The sequence below is a fragment of the Elephas maximus genome, chromosome 2 (assembly GCF_024166365.1).
Source record: "Elephas maximus indicus isolate mEleMax1 chromosome 2, mEleMax1 primary haplotype, whole genome shotgun sequence".
Taxonomy (NCBI): Eukaryota; Metazoa; Chordata; class Mammalia; order Proboscidea; family Elephantidae; genus Elephas; species Elephas maximus.
This window is the reverse complement of record NC_064820.1, coordinates 151,488,767-151,509,098: the sequence shown is the minus strand read 5'-3', so window position 1 is coordinate 151,509,098 and position 20,332 is coordinate 151,488,767. Positions and strand designations below refer to the sequence as shown.

Here is a 20,332-nt window from a genome sequence, read left to right as displayed (position 1 = left end):
CTACTTGATCCAAGGAGCTCACTCCTCACCAGTATCATTTTCTATCTTATAGTCCAGACCAATCTTGTCTGAAGAGTTGGCTTTGGGGATGGTTCCTGTCTTGGGCTAATAGAGGGTCTGGGGACCAGGACGTCTGGGGTCCTTCTATAGTCTCAGTCAGACCATTAAGTCTGGTCTTTTTACGAGAATTTGAAGTCTGCATCTCACTGCTCTCCTGCTCCCTCTGGGGTTCTCTGTTGTGTTCCCTGTCAGGGCAGTCATCGGATGTAGCCAGGCACCATTCTAGTTCTTCTGGCCTCAGGTTGATCTAGTCTGTGGTTTACGTGGTCTTTTCTGTCTCTTGCACTCATAATTACCTCGTGTCTTTGGTGTTCTTCATTCTCATTTGCTCCAGGTGGGTTGAGACCAAGAGCAATGTAAATTTAACACAAATATTTAACCAATGCTTAGACCAGTAGGCAGCAGGTATCCTACCACTGCACACAGGTACCCCTTCTGCTTAAAAGCACTAAGGTATAGGGGGTTCCAGGTGGTGCTCCCCAGAGCCTTCCTACTACATGGAGGAGAATATAGGCAATAGTTGAGCAGATGGAGCCCTGGTGGAACAGCAGTAAAAGCGCTTGGCTGCTAACCGAAAGGTCAGCAGTTTGAAACCACCAGTGGCCCTGTGGCAGAAAGATGTGGCAATCTGCTTTCATGAAGATTTACAGCTTTAGAAACCCTATGGAACAGTTCTACTCTGTCCTACAGGGTCCCTATGAGTTGGAATTACTCAGCGGCAGTGGGTTTGGTTTGGAGTTGAGCAGATTCACCACCTACCTTCAATGCATGTAAGTTAATGTAGAAGCCTGGTCACACAGATTTTCTGAAGGAATCACTGAAGTAAGTTGGGACTGTGATATACACATGTCTATCCTACTGTTAAGCTCCCTTCCTCATGAATTCAAGAGATTTGATTTCATTCATCTGGATTTTTACAAGCCTAAAACAAGAGGTCTTCATGGAAGCCTAGAAGCTGGCTTTTTCCATTCTCACTCTGCCAACCATAGGAGTATGAACTGGTATCTGGAAAAGTGACCAGCCCCTCTGACCAGAAAGGAGAGCTGAGTGTGCAGCAGCAGCATGCAATCTAACACACATCTAAATACCCAGATCCTCAGAGCAATCTGGTAGGACTCAAAAAGAATCAGGATGAGATACAACATTACACCAAATTTTATGGTATGTGAATTTCATCTGAATTAAAAAATTTATTTTCTTCAACAAACCTTAAAAAAGGAAATTCCTTACCTGTGCCAGGGATGATCTGTGTGGGCATGAGGTTCTCTGGTTCATGGGACTGTCCCTTTGCACACTTCAACCAGGAGAAAACCTCTTCATCACCCATTTCTTCTGTCTCTGAAACAGAAATGAAATGACTTCACTTATTTTATGAGGGTCACAAGGTGTTATCACTACCAGTGAGTGGGAGTTTCAGAACTAATCCTAAAGGTCAATTTTTTCTTTGACCAAAAAAAGGTAACAGTTAAAAATCATATTTATTGAGGTATAATTTACATACAGCAAATTTGACAACTTAAAGCACGCACTTCAATAAGTTTCCACAAATGTACACAGTTGTGTAGACACCACCACAATCATGATATGGAACATTTCCACACATCCCCTCCGCCAGGTTCCCTCAAGCCCTTTTTAGTCAATATTCTTCCCTCCCCATCTGGCCACCACTGATCAACTTTCTAATACTAAAGTTTTATATTTTGTAGATTTTCATATAAATGGATCCTATGTAGCCATGCACACACACACACACACGGCCATGCCCCCACATGTCGGTCAGTTTGTTGTACTGTGCGGGCTTGCGTGTTCCTGTCATGCTGGAAGCTATGCCACCAGTTGTCCGATACCAGCAGGGTCACCCATGGAGAACAGGTTTCAGCTGAGCTTCCAGACTAAGACAGACTAGGAAGAAGGACCCGGCAGTCTACTTCTGAAAAGCATTAGCCAGTGAAAACCTTATGAATAGCAGTGGAACATTGTCTGATATAGTGCTGGAAGATGAGCCCCCCAGTTGAAAGGCACTCAAAAGATGACTGGGGAAGAGATGCCTCCTCAGAGTAGAGTCGACCTTAATGATGTGGATGGAGTAAAGCTTTCAGGACGTTCATTCACTGATGTGGCACGACTCAAAATGAGAAGAAACAGCTGCAAACATCCATTAATAATCGGAACCTGGAATGTACAAAGTATGAATCTAGGAAAACTGGAAATCGTCAAAAATGAAATGGAACGCATAAACATCGATATGCTAGGCATTATTGAGCTGAAATGGACTGGTATTCGCCATTTTGAATCAGACAATCATACAGTCTACTATGCTGGGAATGACAAATTGAAGAACAATGGTGTTGCATTCATCATCAAAAAGAACGTTTCAAGATCTATCTTGAAGTACAATGCTGTCAGTGATAGGATAATATCCATACGCCTATAAGGAAGACCAGTTAATACGACTATTGTTCAAATTTTCGTGCCAACCACTAGGGCCAAAGATGAAGAAACAGAAGATTTTTATCAGCTGCTGCAGTCTGAAATTGATTGAACATGCAATCAAGATACACTGATAATTACTGGCGATTGGAATGCAAAAGTTGGAAACAAAGAAGGATCTATAGTTGGAAAATATGACCTTGGTGATAGAAACAATGCCGGAGATCGAATGATAGAATTTTGCAAGTCTAATGACTTCATTGAAAATACCTTCTTTCACCAATATAAACGGTGACTACACACATTTTATACACATGGACCTCGCCAGGTGGAGCACACAGAAATCAAATTGACTGCATCTGTGGAAAGAGATGATGGGAAAGCTCAATATCATCAGTCAGAACAAGGCCAGGGGCCGACTGTAGAACAGACCATCAATCGCTCATATGTAAGATCAAGCTGAAACTGAAGAAAATCAGAGCAAGTCCAAGAGAGCCAAAATATGACCTTGAGTATATCCCGCCTGAACTTAGAGACCATCTGAAGAATAGATTTGATGCATCAAACACTAGTGACCAAAGACCTGACGAGTTGTGGAATGGCATCAAGGACATCATCCATGAAGAAAGCAAGAGGTCACTGAAAAGACAGGAAAAAAAGAAAAGACCAAGGCAGATGTCAGAAAAGACTCTGAAACTTGCTCTCGAACGTCAAGCAGCTAAAGCCAAAGAAAGAATTGATGAAGTAAAACAACTGAACAGAAGATTTCAAAGGGCCTCTCGAGGAGACAAAGTAAAGTATTATAACGACATGTGCAAAGAGCTGGAGATGGAAAACCAAAAGGGAAGAACACGCTCGGTGTTTCTCAAGCTGAAAGAACTGAAGAAAAAATTCAAGCCTCGAGTTGCAATAGTGAAGGATTCTATGGGGAAAATATTAGACGACACAGGAAGCATCAAAAGAAGATGGAAGGAATACATAGAGTCATTATACCAAAAAGAATTAGTCAATGTTCAGCCATTTCAAGAGGAGGCATATGATCAGGAACCGATGGTACTGAAGGAAGAAGTCCAAGCTGCTCTGAAGGCATTGGCAAAAAACAAGGCTCCAGGAATTGATGGAATATCAACTGAGGTGATTCAATAAACAGGTGCAGCGCTGGAGGTGCTCACTCGTCTATGACAAGAAATATTGAAGACAGCTTCCTGGCCAACTGACTGGAAGAGATCCATTTTGTGCCTATTCCCAAGAAAGGCGATCCAACCGAACGTAGAAATTATAGAACAATATCATTAATATCCCACGCAAGCAAAATTTTGCTGAAGATCATTCAAAAATGGTTGCAGCAGTATATCGACAGGGAACTGCCAGAAATTCAGGCCAGTTTCAGAAGAGGATGTGGAACCAGGGATATCATTGCTGATGCAGATGGATCCTGACTGAAAGCAGAGAATACCAGAAGGACGTTTACCTGTGTTTTATTGACTATGCAAAGGCATTCGACTGTGTGGATCATAACAAATTATGGATAACAATGCGAAGAATGGGAATTCCAGAACACTTAATTGTGCTCACGAGGAACCTTTACATAGATCAAGAGGCAGTTGTTTGGACAGAACAAGGGGATACTGAGTGGTTTAAAGTCAGGAAAAGTGTGCGTCAGGGTTGTATTCTTTTACCATATGTATTCAATCTGTATGCTGAGCAAATAATCTGAGAAGCTGGACTAGAGGAAGAAGAACAGGGCATCAGGATTGGAGGAAAACTGATTAACAACCTGCGTTATGCAGATGACACAACCTTGCTTGCGGAAAGTGAAGAGGACTTGAAGGACCTACTAATGAAGATCAAAGACCACAGCCTTCAGTATGGATTGCACCTCAACATAAGGAAAACAAAAATCCTCACAACTGGACCAATGAGCAACATCATGATAAATGGAGAAAAGATCGGAGTTGTCAAGGATTTCATTTTACTTGGATCCACAATCAACAGCCATGGATGCAGCAGTCAAGAACTCAAAAGACACACTGCATTGGGTAAATCTGCTGCAAAGGACCTCTTTAAAGTGTTGAAGAGCAAAGATGTCACCTTGAAGACTAAGGTGCGCCTTACCCAAGCTGTGGTATTTTCAATCACATCATATGCATGTGAAAGCTGGACAATGAATAAGGAAGACCTAAGAAGAACTGACGCCTATGAATTGTGGTGTTGGCATAGAATATTGAATATACCACAGACTGCCAAAAGAACAAACAAATCTGTCTTGGAAGAAGTAAAACCAGAGTGCTCCTTAGAAGCAAGGATGGTGAGACTGCATCTTACATACTTTGGACATGTTGTCAGGAGGGATTAGTCCCTGGAGAAGGACATCATGCTTGGCAGAGTACAGGGTCGGCGGAAAAGGGGAAGATCCTCAATGAGGTGGACTGACACAGTGGCTGCAACAATGAGCTCAAGCATAACAACGATTGTAAGGATGGCTCAGGACTGGGCAGTGTTTCATTCTGTTGTGCATAGGGTCGCTATGAGTTGGAACTGACTCGACGGCACCTAACGACAACAACATGTAGCCATGTGTCAGGCTTCTTTCATTTAGCATAATTTTTTGAGATTCATCCATAATGGGTATATCAGCAATTCATTCCTTTTTATGGCTGAGTAGTATTCCATAGTATGGATGTACCACAATACCTTTACCCATCCGTCAGTGGATGGACATTTTGATTGTTTCCAATTTTTGGCTATTATGAATAAAGCTGCTACAAATGTCCATATACAAGTATTTATGTGAACATGCTTTCATTTCTCTCAGTTAAATACCTAGGAGTGGGATGTTGGGTAATATGGTTAAGTGCATGTTTAACTTTATAAGAAATGGCCATACTGTTTTGCAAAGTGACTATACCAATTTACATTCCTACCAGCAATGTTTAAGAATTACAGTTCCTCCACATCCTTGTCAACACATGGTACTGTCAGTTTTTCTAAATGGATATGTAGTGGTAATTCACTATGGTTTTAATTTGCATTTCCTTAATGACTAATGATAAAATTTTTCATGGGCTTATTTGCCATTCATATTTCTTTGGTGAAGTATCTATTTACATCTTTCCCCATTTTAAAATTGAGTTGCTTGTCTTCTTGTTATTGAACTGTACACAATCTTTACATATTATAGATACAAATCCTTTACTTAGCAAATATTTGATTGACAAATATTTTCTCCCAGTCTGTGGCTTCCCTTTTTAACAGTGTCTTTTTTTTTTTAATTTATTGTGGTGAAATATATATAACAAAAGTTTACATTTTAACCATCTTAAAGTGTACAATTCAGTGAAGTTAATTATATTCACTATGTGGTGCTGCCATCACCACGATCTATTTTCCAAAGTTTTACATCACCCCAAACAGAAATTCAGTACCCTTTCAGCATTAACATCCATTCCCTATTCCCCCCAGCCCTTGGTAACTACTAATAAACTTTTGTCTCTATGCATTTGGCTTATTCTAGATTTTTCATGTAAGTGGGATCATACAATATATGTCCTTTTGTGTCTGATTTATTCACTCAGCATGTGTTCATAATGTTTTTGTTGAGGGAAGTCCCTCAGTGAGATGGATTTATGGTGGCTCCAACAATGGGTTCAAACAGCAATGACTGTGAGGATGGCGCAGGACTAGACAGGGTTTCGTTCTGTTGTACACCTGGTCATTATGAGCTGGAACTGACTGAATGGCATCTCGCAACAACGTTCTCAAGGTTCATTCATTTTACGGCATGTTTCAGAACTTCATTTCTCTTTATGACTAATATTCTATTGCACGTATTTATCACATTTTGTTTATCCATTCATTCTTTGAAAGACATTTGGGCTGTTTCCATCTTTTGGCTATTGTGAACAGTGCTGCTATGAACATATGTGTACATGTCCCTGCTTTAAAATCTCTTGGGTACATACCTATGGGTGGAATTGCTTGGTCGTATGGTGTCATGGATTGAATTGTGTCCCCCAATATATGCACTGAAATCCTAAACCCTATTTTTTTTTATACCTGTGGATGTAACCCCGTTTGGAAATAATTTTTGTTATGTTAATGAAGACATATAATATAGGATAGGCTCCATTCAGGCAGCTAACAGATACATGAGGAAATGTTCACAATCATTACCGTTAGAGAAATGCTAACCAAAACTACAATGAGATACCATCTCACCCCAACGAGGCTAGCATTAATCTGAAAAACACAAAATAATAAATGTTGGAGAGGTTGTGGAGAGACTGGAACACTTATACACTGCTAGTGGGAATGTAAAATGGTATGACCACTTTGGAAATCAATTTGGCGCTTCCTTAAAAAGCTAGAAATAGAACTACCATACGATCCAGCAATACCACTCCTTGGAATGTATCCTAGAGAAATAAGAGCCCTCACACGAATAGGTATATGCACACCCATGTTCACTGCAGCACTGTTCTTAGAGCAAAAAGATGGAAGCAACCAAAGTGCCCATCAACGGAGGAATGGATAAAAAATTATGGTATATTCACAGAATGGAATACTATGCAACAATAAAGAACAGTGATGAATCTGTGAAACATCTCATAACATGGATGAATCTGGAAGGCATTACGCTGAGTGAAATTAGTTGCAAAAGGACAAACATTTATGAGACCACTATTATAAGAACTCAAGAAAAGTTTTAAACACAGAAGAAAACATTCTTTGATGGTTACTAGGGTAAAAAAAAAAAAAAAAAAAAAAAGGGTAGGGTGGGAGGGAGAGGGGTATTCCCTAACTAGACAGTAGACAGGAATTACTTTGGGTGAAGAGAAGGACAACACACAATACAGGGGAAGTCAGCATAACTGGACTAAACAAAAAGCTAAGAAGAGTCCTGAATACAGCCAAACACTTCAAGGGACAGAGTAGCAGGGGAGGGGGTCTGGGGACCATGGCTTCAGGGGGCATCTAGGTCAACTGGCATAACAAAATTCATTAAGTGAATGCTCTACATCCCACTTTGGTGAATGGTGTCTGGGGTTTTAAAAGCTGGCAAGCGGCTATCTAAGATGCATCAATTGGTCCCAAACCTCCTGAAGCAAAGAAGAAAGAAGACCACCAAAGATATAAGGAAAATATGAGCCCAAGAGACAGAAAGGGCCACATAAACCAGAGACTCCACCAGCCTAAAGACCAGAAGAACTAGATGGTACTCAACTACCACCAATGACTGCCCTGACAGGGAACACAACACAGAGTCCCTGATGGAATGGTAGAAAAGTGGGGTGCAGAACTCAAATTCTAGTAGAAAGACCAGACTTGATGGTCTGACTGAGACTGGAGGGACCCCAGAAGACATGGCCCCCAGAATCTGTTGGCCCAGAACTAAAACCGGTCCTGAAGCCAACTCTTCAGACACAGACTGGACTATAAGACATAAAATGATACTGTTGAAGAATGTGCTTCTTGGCTTAAGTAGATACGTGAGGCTAAACGGGCAGCTCCTGTTTGGAGGCGAGATGAGAAGGCAGAAGGGGACAGGAGGTGGTTGAATTGACATGGGAAATACAGGATGGAGAAAAGGAATGTGCTGTCACATTGTAGAGAGAGCAACTAGGGTCATATAACAATGTATAAGTTTTTGTGTAAGAAACTGACTGGAATTGTAAACTTTCACTTAAAGCACAACAAAAAAATGAAATAAAATAGAGTAGGCCCTAAACCCTAATCCCTTCTGAGTAGTGTCTTATATGAGCAGAACAGACACAGTAAAACACAACAGAAAGACAGATAACATGTGAAGATACATCTCCAAGTAGCCAAGGAATGCCCAGGACTACTGACAAGCAAAGACCCTCCCCTAGATCCAATACCCTGATTTGGACTTCTAGCCTCTAAAACTGTGAGACGATACATTTTGTTCTTTAAAGCCACCCACTTGTGACAGTTTTTGTTACAGCAGTACTAGGTAACTAAGACACATGGTAATTCTATGCTGAGGGACCAACACACTGTTTTTCACAGGAGTTGCAACATTTTATATTACCACCAGCAATGCAAGAGGGTTCTGATATCTTTACATCCTTATCAACACTTGTTAGTTTCTGTATTTTTGATAACAGGACATTCTAATGGACGTGAGGTAATATCCATTTTGGTTTTGATTTCTATTTCCCTAATGATGAATGATGAGCCCTGGTGGCACAGTGGCTAAGAGCTTGCTGCTAAACAAAAGCTCGGCAGTTCGAATCCACCAGTCGCATCTCGGAAATCCCATGGGGGCAGTTCTACTGTGCCCTATGGAGTTGCTATGAGTTGGAATCAACTCATCAGCAACAGGTTTTTTTGGTTAATGATGCATGAGAAGCCCTGGTGGCACAGTGGCTAAGAGCTCCGCTGCTAACCAGAAGGTCAGTGGTTCAAACCTAACAGCCCTCTGGGGAACAAAGATGTGGCAGTCTACTCCCATAAAGATTATAGCCTTGGAAACACTATGGGGCATTTCTACTCTGCCCTGTAGGGTTGCTATGAGTCAAAGGATTGACTCGACAGCAATAGGTTTTGTTTTTTTGGTTTGACTAACGACTGTGAGTCGTGCTTATTGGCCATTTATATATTTTCTTTGGAAAAATGTCTATTCAAGACCTTTGTCCATTTTTTAACTGGGTTGTCTGTCTTTTTTATTAAGTTGTAGTTCCTTTATATATCCTGAATACTAGACCCTTATTAGATACATGATCACCAAATAATTTCTCCCATTCTGTAGGATGTCTCTTTACTTTCTTGATAAAGTTCTTTGATGCACAAAAATTTTTCATTTTGAAGAAGTCCAATTTATCTATATATTCTTTTGTTCCTCTTGCTTTCTGGGTGTCTTTTGAAGAGCAAAAATTTTTACTTTTGATGACATGGTTTTTCTTTCGCTTTTTGTGTCCTAAGAAATATTTGTCTAACCCAAGGAAACAAACATTTTTCTCCTATTCTTTTTTCTAGATGTTTTATAGTTATAGCTCTTATGTTTAGACATATGATCCACTTGAGTTAATTTCTGCATAAGATGTGAGGGAAAGATGGAGGTCCATTTTTTTCCTTTGACTATGGATATACAATTGGTTCAATACCATTTGTGGACAGGAACATTCTTTCCCTGTTGAATTATATTGGCACCTGTGCCAAAAATCCACTGACTATTTATGTGTGGGTCTATTTTCTAGACTGTCTGTTCTGTTCCATAACCAAACTGTCTTGATTTCTGTAGCTTTATAATAAGTCTTGAAATGAAGCAGTTAAAAGTCCTCAAACTTTGTTCCTCTTTTTCAAAATTGTTTTCATTATTTTAGGTTCTCTGTATTTCATACAAAATTTAGAACCAGCTTGACAATTGCTACAAAAAAGCCCATTTGGATTTTGATTGGAATCTCTAGATTACTTAGAATACCTAATAAAATGTAAATGCTATGTAGTTGTTTCATCACTTGAAGACTTGCTCTGGAAGATAGCCTTTCTCTTCTGAGAATGCTGATGCTGCCTGGGCATCAGCCAACGCCAATGGCTCCTGTGATCCTGAACTTCCTGAGGCTGTAGCGCTTTACATAGCTAGCCAGCCAGCCCTTCTTAGCCTTAACTTTCCCTCTCTTGCTCTCCTCAACGCCCTCACACTATGCTTTGAGGGACTGCTTTGACCACATAAGATGATTTTAAAGTATATGGGAGAATGTGTGTAGGTTATGTGTAAATACTAAGCCATATATATAAGACACTTGAGCATCCTCGGATTTTGGGATCCATGGGGGGTCCTCGAACCAATCCCCCTTGGATGCCAAGGGGTGACTGTATATAGATTTTTTATGTTGTTTTTTTTCCTTCAACCTTGCTAATATCATTTCTTAGTTCTAATAGTACTGTAGATTTAAGATTTTGTACATAGATGATCACGTCATCTGTGAACAAAGATCATTTTACTTCTTTCTTTCCAGTCTGTGTGCCTTTTATTTCTTTGCTGTGCTTTCATTTTACTTGTCTTATTTCTTTGTACTGATTAGGACCTCCAGTACAATGTTGACCAGAAATCATGAAAATGAACATTCTTGTTTTGTCCCTGATCCTAGGGGTAAAGATTCAGTCTTTCACATTAAGTATGATGGTCCTATCTGTACCTAGTTCAGTGTTTCTCAACCTTTATTTGTTGTTGTTAGGCGTCACTGAGATGATTCTGACTCATAGCAACCCCAAGTGACAGAGTAGAACTGCCCCATAGGGTTTTATCATTCTCCTAAACAGCATTTTTAGACTTTTTGTAATTACACTCTCCATCCCATAAAATTTTAATGCCACAGATATAATGTATATCTGTTTATGTACTGTGGACCTTTAGAAAGGCACAAGCCATTGTAATACCTAAAATTTTTTTGTGCCTAAGAACCAATTTTCATCCCTTGTTGAGAATACATGACTTTGTTGATAATTCTAACAAATGATTTTTCCGCATTTCTTGAGATCATATGGTTCTTTTTTAGTCTATTAATATGGTGGTGGATTGCACTGATATATTTTCAAATGTTAAACCCAAGCTTTCATTTGTTGGAAAAACCTGATTTGGTCATGATGTATATTCTTTTTATGTATCTTTGGACTTAAAGATTTATATCTATGTTCAAGACAGACATCAGGTCTATAGTTTTCTTGTAATGTTTTAATTTTAGCTCATAAAATGAGCTTGTAAAGTGTTGTCTCTGATTTTCTGAAACAGTCTATATATAACTGGTATTATTTCTTCCTTAAATGTTTGGTATACCTTACCATTAAAGCCAGCTGGGCCTGAAATTTTCTTTGTTGGAATATTTTTTAAACTACGAATTTAATTTTTCTGAAAACATAAGGTTATTCAGGTTATCTGTATCTTCTTGAGGAAACTCTGATGGTTTGTCTTTCAAGGAATTTGTTCATTATATCTCAGATGTCAAATTTATCAGCATGAAGTTCATAATATTACCTTATTATTTTTTTTAATAAGGAGCCCTGGTGGTGCAGTGGTTAAGTGCTCAGCTGCTAATGGAGAGGTCGGTTGGTTTGAACCAATCAGCCACTCCATGGGAGAAAGATGTGGCAGTCTGCTTTTGTGAAGTTTACAGCCTTGGAAACACTACGGGGCAGTGCTACTCTGTTCTACAGGGTCACTACGAGTCAGAACCAACTCTACAGCAATAGGTTTGGTTCCTTTGGTATCCTTTTAATGTCTGAATGATCTATAGTGATTCTCTCTCCTCATATTGTAATTTGTATGTTCTCATTGTTTTTCTAGTTTTTTACGGCAGAAGTTTAGATGTTTGAGACATTTCTTTTTCTAATACAGGTGGTTAAGTACTATATACTCCCCTCTAAGTACTGGGGTTTTTTTTTTTTGGGGGGGGTAAGTACTGTTTTAGCTACATACCACAAATGTTAATGTTTTTTCATCCATTTCAAAATATTTTCTGACTTCTCTTGTGATTTTTTCTTTGACCCAAGGGCTATTTAGAAGTGTATGGTTTAACTTCCAAATGCTTAGATATTTCCAGATATCTTTCTGTTATTGGTTTCTAAATTAATTCTGTTGTGGGTAGAGATTTCCATTGCCTTAAATTTACTGGGACTTATTTTATGACTCAAGGGTATAGTCTGCTTTGGCAAATGTTCCATGTGCACTCAAAAATATATATTCTGCTATTGCTGGATGGAGTGTTCTAGAAACGTCAATTGGGTCAAGATGACTGATGGTATTGCACAAGTCTTCTATATTCTTACTGATTTTCTGTCTACTTGTTCTATCAATTATTGATAGTTCTGAAACCTGGAATTATAGTTGTGAATTTGTCTATTTCTTCATACGGTTGCATTGTATACTTTAAACCTCTGTTAAAAGCTCTGTTATTAACTACATAAATATTTAGGATTGTTATGTTCTATTGATGAATTGATCCTTTTATTATTATGAAATAATCCACTTTATACTTAGTAATATTATTTGTTCTGAAATTTACTTTATCTGATATTAATAGTCACTCTAGCTTTCTTCTGAATAATGTGAACACCATATATTATTTTTCATTGTTTTACTTTTAACTTATCTGTGTCTTCCTGGAAACCCTGGTGGCGTAGTGGTTAAGTGCTACGGCTGCTAACCAAACGGTCGGCTGTTCCACTCCGCCAGGTGCTCCTTGGAAACTCTATGGGGCAGTTCTACCCTGTCCTATAGGGTCACTATGAGTTGGAATCAACTCAACAGCACTGGGTTTGGTTTTTGGTTTGGTGTCTTCCTATTCAAAGTAGGTTTCTTGTAGACAGTATTATACCTGGGTCTTTTTTTTTTTTTTAATCCAATCTGATAATACCTGCCTTTTAATTGGAGTGTTTAGGAATCCCTGGATGGCACAAACAGTTAAACGTTTGACAACTAACGAAAGGTTGGTGGTTCTGAACCCACCCAGAGGTGCCTCTAAAGAAAGACCTGGTGATCTACTTCTAAAAAATTAGCTATTAAAAACCCTATGGAGCACAGTTGTACCGTGACACACACAGTTGCCATGAGTCAGAACCGACTTGACGGCAACTGGTTTGGTTTTGACTGGAGTTTCAGGCTTTATTGTTGAGTTTAAATTTACTACCTTGCTATTTGTTTTCTCTTTGCCCCCTTTTTCTTTGGAATTAATTAAATTTTTTAAAATTGGATTTTATTTCCACTTTTAGCTTATTAGCTGTACTTATTTTTTTAGTGGTTGCTCTAGAGTTCACAGTATAAATTTTTTTATATTATACCACTCCACATATGTTGTTGTAGTTGTGTGCTTTTGAGTTGATTTCAACTCATAGCGACCTTATAAGACAGAGCGGAGCTGCCCCATAGGGTTTCCAAGGCTGTAATCTTTATGGAAGCAGACTGCCACATCTTTCTGTTGCAGAGTGGCTGATAAGTTCGAACTGCCAACCTTTCAGTTAGCAGGCAAGCACTTAACCACTGCACCAGCACAACTCCTTTACTTCGTATATAAAAAACAAAAACCAAACCCAGTGCCCTACAGGACAGAGTAGAACTGCCCCATAGAGTTTCCAAGGAGCACCTGGTGGATTCGAACCGCCAACTCTTTGGTTAGCAGCCGTAGCACTTGACCACTACGCCACCAGGGTTTCCACACTTCATATATAGTGGTATAAAAACTTATAAAACTATACCTTCATTCCTTCCTCCTTTCCTTTGTGCTACTGTTATACATTCTAATTTTACATGTATTATAAACGCACAATATGCGGCTTTTTTTTTTTGCTTTAATCAATTATCTTTCAAAAAGATTAAAAATGAGAAAAAATGGTCTTTTATTGTTAGCCATATATATATCATTTAGGGTATTCTTCATTCCTCTGTATAAATCCAAAATTTCTATTATCCTATCATTTTCTTCTGAGTAACTTCCTTTAAATTTATTGTAGTACAGATCTACTGGTGATTAATTCTATCAACTTTTCTTGGTCTGAAAAAGTATTTCATTTCCAATTTTTAAAAGATATTTTCATTATTTTAAATTCTTGGTTAATCGGTTTTTTATATTCAGCACTTTAAATATGTCATTCCATTGTCTTCTGACCTGTAGAGTTTTCTGACAAGTCATTCTTATCTTTGTTACTCTGTAACGTAGCCTTTTTTCTTCCGGGTGCTTTTCAGATTTTCTCTTTATCACTAGTTTTCAGCAATTTGATTATGATGTGCATTGGTGTAGCTTTCTTAATGTTTCTTCTGCTTGGGGTTCATTGAGCTTGTTAGATTTTTGGATTTACAGTTTCCATCAAATTGGGAATTTTTTTGTCTTTATTCAAGTATTTTTTCAGTCCCCTTTCACCTTTATTTTTGGGACTCCAATTACATGTTCGATAGATTGCCTGATATTTTGTGCAGTTCACTAAGGCACTCTCCATTTTTAAAATTTAAGTCTTTTTACTCTCTGTACTTCATTTTGGATAGTTTCTATTGCCATGTCTTCAAATTCATTGTTCTTTTGTTCTGCAGTGTCTAATCTGTTGTTTATTCAGTGGTTTTTGTCACTGTCATTTTTGAGATATTCTTGATCTTTAGAAGTAACAATTGGGTCTTTTGCATAACTTTTTTTCCAGTGATTTTACTTTTATTTTTTAATTATATTTATGTGAACATTTACATAGGAAATTAATTTCTTATTGAACAGTTAACACAAATTATTTTGTGACATTGGCTGCCAACCCTGCAATGTGTCAACCCTCCCCTTCTCAACCTTGGGCTCCCTAATTCCATTCATCCTACTTTCCTGTCCTCCCCTCCTGCCTTCTCGTCCTTGCCCCTGGGCTGGTGTGCCCATTTAATCTCATATCATAGTTGAGCTACGTGTATTATTGTTTGTTTTATGGGTCTGTCTAATCTTTGGCTAAAGGGAACCACAGGAGTGACTTCAGTACCAAGTTAAAAGGGTTTCTCCAGTCTCTGTCAGACCAGTAAGTCTGGTCTTTTTTGTGAGTTAGAATTTTGTCCTACATTTTTCTCTCGCTCTCACTCTCTATTGTGATCCCTGCTAGAGTAGTCGGTGGTGGTAACCTGGCACCATCTAGCTGCTCTGGGCTCAGTCTGGTGGAGGTTGTGGTAGTTGTGGTCCTTAAGTCCCTTGGACTGATCTTTTCATTGAGTCTTTGGTCTTCTTCATTCTCCTTTCCTCCAGCCAGGATGGAATCAGTAGATGTATCTTAAATGGCTGCTCTCAGGCTCTTAAGACCCCAGACACTACTCACCACGGTCGGATGTAGAAATTTTCTTTATAGGCTATGTGACGCCAACTGAGCTAGATGTCCTCTGGTCTTTTGTATATCTTCTATTTCTATCACATGTTCATGTTTTTCATTATACCCTTATACAATGTATGACAGCTGCTTTAAACTCCTTTTCTACTGATTCCATCATTACTGTCATTTCTGGATTTATTTTAACTGATTTCTTTTTCTAGTTTATCGACCATATTTTTCTGCTTTTTGTATACGTGATAATCCTTGACTGAATGCAGAACTTTGTGACTTTTACGTTTCTGGGTATTGGATTTTATTGTAATCCTTTAAAAAATGTTTGCTTTTCATCTGGTGCACAGTTAAATAACTTGCAGATCAGTCTGATCCTTCCAAGGCCTGCTTTACATTTTGTCAAACTGGCTCTGGAGCGATCCTTATTCTGCTAAGATGTGACCCTTCTGGATTCTACCCAATGTCTTCACGTTCTGGCTGGTGGGAGTACAAATTATTCCCAGCCCTTTACGAGTTCTCCAAATTATTTAACCTATTACCTTCCGAAAGTTCTTTCCTGGATCTTGGGGAGTTTTTTCTCATGCACGGGCAGCTCACTACTACTTAGACAAAAAACTGAGGGAATCACTGCGTATCTCCAGTGTTCTCGGTCTGTGCATCTCCTACCACTTCTGTACTATGCCTCACATTTCCTGGATTCTGATCTCTGTCTTCTCAACTTAGGGAGGTTGCTAAGCTCTCTTTTAGTTCTCTTTCCCTGCGCTACAGCCTAGAAATTGCCTCTAGACAGCAAGCTGGGGCAGCTGTAGTACTCACTTTGTTCCCTTCTCTCAGGAATCAGTCCCCTGTTGTGCAATGTCTGAAAGTTATTATTTCATATATTTCGTCTTGTTTTCCTTTTTACGGCAGGAGAGCAATTCATTTAGCAGTTAATCTTTTGTGGGCTGGAGTGGAAGACTCTGAGCACTAACATTTATGAAGCACCTAGTGGGTGTTAGGCCCTGTACTAACCACTTTACATAGATCATCTCATTTAATCCTCACAACAATGTAGTGGGGAAAGTACTGATATTATCTTTGTTTTATAAATGAGGACACTGAGGCTCTGAGGGGTTAGGTAACTAGCCTAAGATACCATAGTTGGTATAGTTAGATGTGGCAGTAGGTTTCAAATCCCCATACCCTAAGCTCTAAACCACTATGTTATACTGGTTTCACTGTCTCTCTAAAGAGGGAAGAAAGAGAAAGTCAACAGGCAAGGAGGATTCTTGGCATATAATAAGATAAAGCAAGAGCCAAGGGAAGCAAAGGATTTGAACAGACATTTCTCCAAAAAAGATCTACAAATGGCCAATAAGCACATGAAAAGATGCTCAACATCATTAGCCATTAGGGAAATGCAAATCAAAACCAAAATGAAATGTTACTTCACACCCAGTAAAAAAACCCAGTGCTGTTGAGTAGATTCTGACTCATAGCAACCCTAAAGGACAGAGTAGAACCGCCCCATAGTTTCCAAGGGGCGCCCGGCGGATTCGAACTGCTGACCCTTTGGTTAGCAGCCGTAGCACTTAATCACTACGCCACCAGGGTTTCCCAGTATAAGAGCTATAATAAAAAAGACAGATAATTACATGTGCTGGTGAGGATGTGGAAAAATTGGAGCCCTCATACACTGGTTGCGGAAATGTAAAACGGTATAGCTGCGGTTTAGTTTCTCAGTAAGTTAAACCCAGAGTTACCATTTTTGTTGTTGTGTGCTGTCAAGTCAATTGCAACTCAAAGCGACCCTATATGACAGAGCAGAACTGCCCCATAGGGTTTCCTAGGCAGTAATCTTTATGGGAGCAGACTGCCTGGTCTTTTCTCCCGCAGAGCCACTGGTGGATTGGAACCACCAACCTTCTTCAGTTAGCAGCCAAGTGCTTAACCATCATGCCACCAGAGTTACCATATGACCCAGCAATTCCACTCTAGGTATGTATCTAAGAGAATTAAAAACATATGCACACAAAAATCTGTACATATTTTGTTTTCTCCTTTGAATATCTCTACATAAAAAGTTTTATTTTATTTATAAAACAAAACAAAAAACCTGTACATAAATATTCGTAATGGTATTATTCATAATATCCAAGAAGTGGAAACAACCCAAATATCCATCCACTGATGAACGGATAAACAAAATGTGGTGAACTCCATATCCCCCCCAAAAAACTCCAGAAAGAACGGAAAAAATGGAATGTTATTTGGCAATAAAAAGGAATAAAGTACTGATCTAAGTGCTACAACAAAGATAAACCTTCACTAGCTAAGTGAAAGAAGCCAGACACAAAAGGTCACATGTTGCATGATTTCATTTATATGAAAATGTCCAAAATAGGCAAATGCCCACAGAGAGAAAACAGATTACTGGCTACCAAGGGCTGGGGGAGTAGAGAATGGGGAGTAACTGCTAACGGGTATGGGGTTTCTTTTCGGGCTGATGAAGATATTCTGGAATTATGATAGTAGGGATTCTGGCACAACCTTGTGAATATATTAAAGATCACTGGATTGTAAGCTCTAAAACAGTGAGTTCTATGGCATGTGAATTATCTCAATAACGTTATTATTTAAAAAAATAACAAAAAAGCCAAACAAAGAGAAGATGAAGAATAACCCTTCTTGGCTTGTTTTAGTCTTCCCAGTTAGTATTGGTGATTGAAAGACTTCACAATACAACAAAGATGAACAAAGCTAAGCAGCTAATGTGGGGGCACAAACTCACTCTTGCTTTAATTCCCATGTCCCATACCTCCACTGACACACATCTACAAGTTACTTTTAGAACTGCATAGGATATTTGCTTACCACTGCGTGGACGGCTTTTCCTGAGCCGGTAACAGTCAAGGCAGACCCCAAATCCGCATTTGCGACAAACCCAGTGGATATTGAAAAGAGTTGTTTCACACACATCACACATTTCCCGAACACCACGCACTGCTCGCTTCCATGCCACTTTCTCTGAAAGAGGAAGATGAATATTGTTAGCACTGACCATGCTGACCAACAGCAAAAGACCCCAGATTCACTGATCCTTACTCCAGTCTTTTTGTCCAGAAATCGAACTCGAAGATCCTGAAGTGAAGTGTTTCTATAATTGCATAAGAAACGAATACATGGAATTTCTAATATTTCTAAATAAACTGTAAAATTATTTATAATATAATGATATTTCAAGGGCTTGTGGTAATACCAGGATATAACCTAGTGTCAACATGGAAGGAATGCCACATGTTGCCACTTAAGATGCTGTAAAATTAAGTATCATGCTCAGCCTGTATGTTGTTTCTTTCCATCTCTTCCCAAATAGCTTTAAGCCATGTAAGTATGGTTAAATAAACAAGGACAAAACATAAAAAAAAGATACTGTAAAATTTTCAATCTTGGAGAGCTTAAAATAGGGTTTTTCTTTCCCCTTGAAACTGAGGCATTTCACAGCACAATTTTCTTTGGTCTGGAAATAGGGTATGGTATCTCACAGAAATGGAAATATTATATACATATGAATAATCTAGGTTCTAGGTATGAAACATGGCACCCAGTAGCACTTCATCTGTTTACAATCCATAGAGTATCAATTACTAATAAAAATTGGTTCAAAGCAAACTGAAGTGGTGGTCAAAATGAATGTGATGACAGCTGTGCTACAAAAACGAAAGGCAAGCAGGGAAGGTGTTTTGGGGTTTGTTAATTGCCAAAGACTGAAACAATGAGGTCTGCTGAATATGGTTAGGGATTCAGCCAGTACTTAGATTTCTACAAAGAGAAGTCTTGTCAGTCTTATCGCTGATTTTGTTATTGTTGTTGTTTTGTGACTTAGGAGACCCCATGTGTTACAGAGCAGAATTACTCTACAGGGTTTTCTTTGCTGTAATCTTTACAGAAGCAGATTGCCAGGCCTGCTTCTACTGCAGTGTTGCCAGGGGTTTTTGAACCATCAACTTTTTGGTTACCAGCCGAGTGCAAACCATTTATATTGCCCAGGGGCCTTTTCAGTCTTAATTCATGCATAGAAAATGCCATTCTGCCACAGCTCCCATTATATCAAAGAAAATGAGTTTCCAACTAGGAGCGTGCAAAAGTCGAGCAAGAGGGTGCCTTACGGTGTGGCTCCACCATCATCATGGCCTCCTTCTCGGACATCACAAGCTGGCAGAACTGGTCCCCGACATTGGCCAGGATATACTTTGAGGTCTCTAGGTCTATCCCTTCTGCTAGGGAGGAAGAAGGAATCCACAGGTTCATAGCATCAGGATCACTTTGCTGGGGGCTCAAAAACCCCTCCACACGGAGTACTCCCTTTCGAGTGAAGATCAACCTGAGACGGGAAGGTAGACAGTCAAATACATGGTAAATAGCAGCAGCCATGCAAACTAACACACAATTAAAATCTTAGGACCTAAAAGAAATCAAATGAGACTTAATAGGAATTGAGTTAAAAACTTACCACATTTGACCAACACAGTACGCACTATCCTACACGAATAGGAATACTTGCTAACACTTTGTTGTTGTTAGGTGCTGTCGAGTTGGTTTCGACTCATAGTGGCCCAACAGGACAGACTAGAACTGCTCCACAGGGTTTCTAAGGAGCAGCTGGTAGATTTGAACGGCTGACCTTTAGGTTAGCAGCTGAACTCTTATCCACTACACATCACCAGGGTAGAATGTATGAATTCCTTAATAAGATATCCCCAGAATTACTTATCAGTTTCTATCTCTACCTACTCCACACCACTAAACGTGACCAGAGAAAAATGCTCACTGTCACACTTTAAATTCATGTCCACCTACCTCAGGTGAATCCTTAATATTGCCTGGCAGTCTCAGTCCAGTTTCCTCGTGTACCCACTTTCCTTGATGCCTGCTTTATAACATTTCCTTTCTTTCCAAACCTCTAACATTACAACCCCCATGAAGACTTTGTTTCCTATTCTCCAAAGAAAACAGAAGGAGCTAGAAAACAGTTTACACAAGCTCCCATCACCACATTACCATACCT

General features: G+C 39.2%; 1 protein-coding gene across 2 annotated transcripts in view; it reads right to left on the bottom strand.

Annotated features, from left to right (window-relative positions):
- Window positions 1–20,332, bottom strand: part of KDM3B (lysine demethylase 3B) — a 77,787-nt gene that overhangs the window by 14,525 nt on the left and 42,930 nt on the right. For both annotated transcript variants that reach the window (XM_049873746.1, XM_049873747.1), the window contains 3 exons: window positions 19,434–19,648; window positions 18,139–18,291; window positions 1,291–1,398 (listed from right to left, as the gene is read on the bottom strand). In XM_049873746.1, coding sequence (XP_049729703.1) covers window positions 1,291–1,398; window positions 18,139–18,291; window positions 19,434–19,648 — 476 coding nt within the window. The remainder of the gene's footprint in view (window positions 1–1,290; window positions 1,399–18,138; window positions 18,292–19,433; window positions 19,649–20,332) is intronic.